At 40.2% G+C, this 7,083-nt stretch overlaps 1 protein-coding gene across 1 annotated transcript in view; it reads right to left on the bottom strand.

Moving 5' to 3' along the window:
• Positions 1 to 616: 616 nt before the first annotated feature.
• The window catches only part of ube2h (ubiquitin-conjugating enzyme E2H (UBC8 homolog, yeast)), a 23,865-nt gene continuing 17,398 nt past the window's right edge, over positions 617 to 7,083 (bottom strand). The window contains exons 3-7 of the mRNA XM_037695970.1: positions 6,295 to 6,369; positions 6,176 to 6,215; positions 3,971 to 4,023; positions 1,428 to 1,556; positions 617 to 1,317 (exon numbers count right to left, since the gene is read on the bottom strand). Coding sequence (XP_037551898.1) covers positions 1,193 to 1,317; positions 1,428 to 1,556; positions 3,971 to 4,023; positions 6,176 to 6,215; positions 6,295 to 6,369 — 422 coding nt within the window. The 3' untranslated portion in view covers positions 617 to 1,192. The remainder of the gene's footprint in view (positions 1,318 to 1,427; positions 1,557 to 3,970; positions 4,024 to 6,175; positions 6,216 to 6,294; positions 6,370 to 7,083) is intronic.

Below are 7,083 nucleotides of genomic sequence, written 5' to 3'. Positions count from 1 at the left end.
GAAGAGCGGGCGTCGGAGCAAATCGACGGCAGCGGTGGAATGTGAGGACCAAGGAACATGCGTGTAGAGACAAAAATCACTTATTTTCACTCAGGTCAACTCAGACTGGTTGGTTGCTTTGCACTGAAGTTAAAACGTGCTTTTTTAAAAATAAACCAGTAGCGATCTCCTTCTTCTTCTTGACAGTAGGCTGAACTCGATACAATGTGATACAGCACCGTTTTTGCTAAGTTTTTGTAATTCAGATCAGAAACATCACAGTAGAGCACTCTTTGCTTACAATGTTGCTTTTCCAGTAATATGTTACACAGGATGAGACAGTGGCTCCACAAAAAGCAAGTAAAATTAATGTAAAAGTAGCCTTTTAAACATTTCTGACACACCTCCAACAATATGTAGACAAAGATATGTGTAGTAAGCATGCCGAGTAGATTTATGAGCATTTATTTTGAGTTCAGTCAGCTACATCACTCGGCGTGCCTTAAAATGGAGCTTAGTAAATAAAATAGGTCTTTTGACTTGGAGATGACTTTTCTTGAATCAATGAATCAGCGATAAAAGAAATAAAAAAAAAAAAGGACAAAAATTCTGGTTTTGTTCCTCCCTGTGCTTTTTGATACAACGTGAGAAGCCATAAAGTCAAAAAAAAAAAAAAACTAGTCAAAGCCAAGAGCCTCTACTGCACGATATATTTGTTAAAACGTGCAAGCAAACCCCCCCAGAATTTGCACAAAAACGTCAAGTTTTGTCTTAAAAAGCTGTTTTGTGACTAGACGATGGCGCTGTGGTGACCTGGGCGAGCAACAACCAACAAGCTGGTCAGAGTCAACTTGGGGTGCACGATAAAACCAGAGTGAAGTCCGAGTCAAGAATTTAGATGCGTGGGGAGAGAAACGTCAAACAAACGCAGAGGTGACGGGCAGAGAATATGGATGCGATCGCCATGACAACTGTGCGGCAGGGATTAACAACTACAGAGAGGAAGGGGTGTCTGTCAAACACACCAAAGGCTATATATATATATATATATATTTTCATAAAAATCCTTGTTTTAGTAGTAATAATAAAAATAAAAAAATCAACTTGTTTAAATATGAATATTATAAGTCTGCTTTTTTCATAGTTAGGAAATCAAATATAGTCTTTGTGATGGGTTAAAGGAGGGGGGTGGGATGGGGGAGCCCTCCTATTACTACAACTCCATGTCCTGGGCTTCGTCTTCTGAGAAATCAGACATGGAGCTTTCAGATGAAGAGTCACCGGCCCCCTCCTCCTGCTCCTTCAGAGCCTCCTCTGTTGCATATTTCTGGATGTACTCTGTGAAGGAAAGGACAAATACAAGTTCACCTTGCATCATGAATGTCTAAAATAGACTATTTTTATCATCAGAGACTTTGGAGTCCAACATTTATATCATCATGGCGAACCTTTGATTTTCTGCTTGTAGTCCTCTGGCCGATGAAGGTACATGGCAGCTGCATCTCCGTTCAGGGGATCGATGGGGTTTGGGTAAGCCAGCAGTTGGGGCAGAAACGACTCAAAGATGTTGGTCAAATCTGGGCAGAAACAAAAAAGGTTTCAAATATACCCATTAAAATAACCCAAACAGCACTGGTGATCCCTGAAAATTACTATAAATCAAACTACACTGCCTGGCCAAAAAAAAGTTGCCACCAAAAAAAAAAAAAAGGGTCACACTAATATTTTGTTGGACCGCCTTTAGCATTGATTACATCATGCAATCACTCTGGTGTTGTTTCAGTAAACATCTGCAATGTCACAAGATCTGTTTCCATCCAGTGTTGCATTAATTTTTCACAAAGATCTTGCATTGATGACTAGGCACTAGGCATGACGGGTGCATCGCTTCACCTGCCTCTCTTCTTACCCTGATGCACTCATCACTCTGAAACAGGGTAAATCTGGACTCATCAGACCACATGACCTTCTTCCATTGCTCCAGAGTCCAATCTTTATGCTCACTAGCAAATTGAAGACACCCCCCCCCCCCCCCCCCGATTAGCCTCACTGATTAGTGCAGGGGTCTGCAATCTCTACGATCAAAAGAGCCATTTCTGCCCCTTTGTTCACTAAACTAAACGTTTCTGGAGCCACAACACCTGCTACAACTGGGATTCTCAACTGGTGGCCCACAGACCACTAAGTTTGCTGGAGAGTGCTTTTCTGGACAGTAGGGGTGATTTTAGAAAACAAAAAAATATCTAATGATTTTTAACGTTTATTAATATTTTTACATTCTAAGACTAAATAAAAAAACGAGATTCTTGTAAAGAAAAAAAAAAAAAGTATAGTTTTTGCCCAGTTTCTAAAACTAAAACAATAAACTATGCATTATCATGTGATTTTTTTATTTTTTTATTGTAGAAAAATTATGTATCCTACTTTGAAGAAATAAAGCATAAAGTGAAAGTGTGTATGTTTTACTCCTTGTAAATGTTTCTAGTATTCATATATTTGCAAATAAATTACAGGAAAACTGCTAAATGAGCCCTTTTAGTTATTGTTGTTCTAACAACCAATAAAATTCAGTTTTCTGTGAGTTTTGGTCAAAGCTTGAAAGAGCCACTGGAGAGGGACCAAAGAGCCGCATGTGGCTCCAGAGCCGCAGGTTGCAGACCTCTGGATTAGTGGTTTTCTTAAGGCTACACAGCTGTTCAGTCCAATCCTTTGAGTTCCTTCACATTGTGCGTGTGGAAATGCTCTTACTGTCACTATTAACCACAGCCCCGAGCGCTACTGTTGTTTTTCTTCCATTTGATTTCACCAAACGTTTAAGTGATCGCTGATCACGATCATTCAGGATTTTTATTGGCCACATTTCTTCCTCGAAGACGATGGGTCCTCACTATCTTTCCAGTTTTTAATAATGCGTTGGACAGTTCTTAACTCAATTTTAGTAGTTTCTACAATCTCCTTAGATGTTTTCTCTGCTTGATGCCAATGATGTGACCCTTCTCAAACAGACTGACATCTTTTCCACGACCACGTGATGTGTCTTTCAACATGGTTGTTTAAGAAATGAGAAGCAACTCATTGCACTAGTTGGGGTTAAATAACTTGTCAGCTGAAAGATAATCACCCATGCAGTAATTATCCAATAGGAGGCTCGTACCTATTTGCTTAGTTAAATTCAGGTGGCAACTTTATTATTATTTTTTTTTGACCAGGCAGTGCATTATTCTTTAAAAACCTGACAGTTGTAGAAACATGCAGTTCCTTTCTTTCCTCCTTGGTGCCACTGTTGGGTCCACTAAAGCGTGGAAATAAACACCTTCCCTGTCTATTGTATAGGACTGTGACGTTCTGAAGATAAAAATCTGTTGTTTTTGTTCCCTCTCCCTTCACAGAAAATCTGCACACAATTCTTGGTTGATTGGCCTTTTCTTTTGGACGTTTATCCGATTTGATTTCATTCTTTGAAACGCTCAACAAGACGGACAAATTGCGCTAACAAAGGTCACATAATTCTGCAATCTAAAACCCTTCAGCTCATTTTCAAATCAAGTTAAGTCGACATTTTTCTGCATCTCAAGATACTGAAATACCACCTATGTATATATTTTACTGTTGATGAGCAGAAATGATGAGAATGAAACGGCATAACACGTGAAAGGGACAAGAACTGGGACCGTGTGCTTGTGGGGACCTCTGATGTGTGAGAAACACAATAATGCTGCCTTGGAGAGCATGTGAGCTCTTACAGCTGACAAACCGTAAATCATTTGTGTCCGAGGTGAACGTTTCCTGTCCTTGCTGGGTGAGAGTATTACCTTGTTCGTGTTTATTTTTCCTCAGTAAGTAGATTAGGACCAACAGTGCACCACTGTCTGATGTGCTCATACTTTTGACCGAGGCCGTGTTGCCTTGTTTTAATTATTGTGTCAAGCTTTTCAGATAAACATGCTGGTCTGAATTGGGGAAGTTCATCCGAGCACGTGTGGTCACTTACCGTAAAGAGCTGTCCATGTCTGGTTGATGACATCTAAGCACACTGTCCCTGACCTGGAAATCCAAGACAACGGAGTTAGGGGAGCGGAGGTGAAGCGGTTTCATCAGACAGTTATCTCAAATGAATCTTTCAGCGGTTATTAAGGGTCGTCATCATGAGTAAGGCAAATAAAGAATTTAAAATAAAAAAAGGAGGCCACCACTGCAGCTGGAGTCAGCTGCATGCAGCCAGTTATAAAATGTTTGCAATTTCAGGAAGTTGGTAAAAGTGACCAAGTAGGTGTTGAATAAGAACAAGCCAGAAAATTGGTCAGTTCTTTAGAAGATAAATGTAAAATGTCGTGAAGAACTGCCTAAATACAACTTTATAATACATTTTTGTAGAGGAACGTTGGGTTACGAGCTAGGAGTTGTATCTTCTAGGCTTTGGCTTTGTTAAAATAAATAAAAAACACCACATCAACATTTGCATAAAAGCCATAAAATAATGTGTTAAAAAAAAAAACTAAACCAACCAGACTCATAAATCAGTGTACCATCAGCTATTCAGAGTCAGAGTTTCTTTATTTGTCATTCTCATCACATGTGGTACATGAGATGGAACGAAATTGTGCACACCGGGTCCCAATTACAAACAATAGCAAAACTATAAAGTGTAAAAAGAAACAGTAAATAAGGATCCGAGATATAAACTAAGCTATACGCTAAACGAACGCCAAACGGTACGCTAAAAGATCTAAGATATATGCCAGCCACTGATAGCGCAAACACCGAACAGCAGCAGCACGATTCTCATAGGTTCTGTTCAGCTATAATTTACACGCTTATTGTGAGCACTAGCATAAACTAAACTAACATAAACTAGGATTTATTCAAAGCATGCAACAAATACAGAAACAAGGCGCCAAAAGTGAAAAAGAAATAAATCTACAGCAGCATGGTCCTACTGGCAGAGTGGTTATCTTAGCAACATGGTCCAGTTAGCAGCATGACACTGTTAGCAATGAGGTTTCTCTTAGCAACACGGTCCCGTTGGCCCCGTGGTACTGTTAGCGACATGGTGTTGTTAGCAGCGTTAGCAGGCCCTGCCAGCGGCCCGATGGTAACAATGACCGCAGCAGCTGCCTCCCAGACTGCCCTCCAGAACCAGGTCCAGCAGACAGAGAACATCCAAGGTTCCCCCGTGGAACCAAGCAGGTCTGCAGAGTTCAGTCCGTGCAGGCAGATGGAGTCAAGCAGGTCTTTTAAAATTAACAGGCATATTGGTTAGCTTCATATCCTACTTTCTGATGTCAGTCACAACAAAGCATCTCATCAATGCTTCAGAGATATGGGTCTGCTGGTAAGAAGTTAAAACATGGCAGCAGCTGAGAGTAAAACCAGTAACAGCACTTTTATGAATACAACTTATGAGCACTTTTCCCTGAACTTACTGGGTGACACAGTTTATGTCATCCAAGTTCAGATCGTGAGTTAAAACATTTAGTTTACCACTTTCCCATCTGTGTATCAATATTTCCTCTCCTCCAAAATGTGCGTTTGCATTGATCAACGTTCCATAAAAAAAAAGTGTGCCAAGTCATCACTGGAGATTTGTTTTGCAAATAATTTGTAATATTCTTCCAACTTAAAAAAGGGGCTAGATAACAAAAACAGTTATGTCAACAGGAATTTCAGCTGTAAATTCCTTCCTTTAGCAATCAACTTTGACTGTTGATACGTGCTGCTGATTATCCATGCTGCTGATCTCATGCTGCTGTACTCATCCACCCACAAAGACTCGTGTTCGTGCTGCTGTTGTTCGGTGTATGGTTTTGCACTATTAGTGACTAGCGCATAGCTCAAATCTTATAGCATACCGTTTGGCGGTTGTTTATATCTTACACACTAATTTATTGTTTCTGTTTACACTTTATATTTTTGCTATTGTTGGATGTAACTGGGACCCTGTGTGCACGGTTTCATTCCACCTCATGTACATGTGATGCGAATGACAAAGAAGCTTGAACCCAAGTGTACAACTCCTTCCTCTGACACATTCATTCAATAGCCTGAATTCTAGCACTCTGTCAGATGAATAAAATATAATGATAGTATCATTTATTAAGTGTCAGAACACAAAACCTTTACATAGTGTAGGTGCTCGGAAACAACTGCAACATTAGTCACTATGGTCTAAAAGAATGCACGACTAAAACCGACTTACGCTTCATCGATGTTGGGATGAAAAATCTTGTTCATGAATCCTGAAAGACAAAGTAAAAGTGAGCAGAGGTGAAGTCACATGAACCAAAACCATGAACTATGTGGAGGCAGAACTCCTACCTATTGACGGCGATTTGAAGGGGTATTTATCTGGAAGATCTACTCGCACTTTCCACACCCCACCTTCATATGGTGCTGCACATAAGGGAAGAAGTCATAAAGGAACACAGCTGAGCGGACTTTTATTGGACTGAACATCACGTTCCAACCTCCATGCACTCCAGTGGAATGAGAGTTATATAAATCTCCTTCACTCCAGCGGAGCCATGTACCTCACTTACCAATCATTTTATGCAGCAATGCACTTCAGCCCTGGAGAAATCTTTACCTTCAAACCCCTTCAAATAATTTACTGACATCAAAGAGGAAGAGACAGAGGTTCAGTGAGTGTGCTGCTCTCCCAGAATAGTTGTAACGAGACCCTCGTGGACTGAAAGTGAGCAGCACACCGATGACGTGCACACAACAGCACCACCTCCTTTGACAGCTACAAGACATCATAAACACAATCAAACACCTCTTCCTATTTCTCGATACATGACAGTGGTTTTGACTTTGACAAATGTCGCAAACGGCAAACGCAAGAAGTACTTCCTGTTAATGAAACCATGACTTTCCTTCATTTGATACCTCATCCTCAGACATGGTTTCATTCTCGGCTGTCCAGCTGTAAGGAACTTTCTCTGAATTTCCAGACAACAAATTGACTTAAGGATGGGATTTGTTGTCACTTATGTTTTGTTTGTGGTTCAGCTAGCCATCAAAATAGAGCAAAAATAAATAAGATTTTACAGCTAGCGTATTTTTCGGACTATAAGGCGCACTTAAAATCCTATAAATTTCTCAAAA

Source organism: Nematolebias whitei, chromosome 22, assembly GCF_014905685.2.
Source record: "Nematolebias whitei isolate Nwh7 chromosome 22, NemWhi1, whole genome shotgun sequence".
Classification (NCBI taxonomy): domain Eukaryota; kingdom Metazoa; phylum Chordata; class Actinopteri; order Cyprinodontiformes; family Rivulidae; genus Nematolebias; species Nematolebias whitei.
This window is presented reverse-complemented; position numbering and strand designations above follow the sequence as displayed.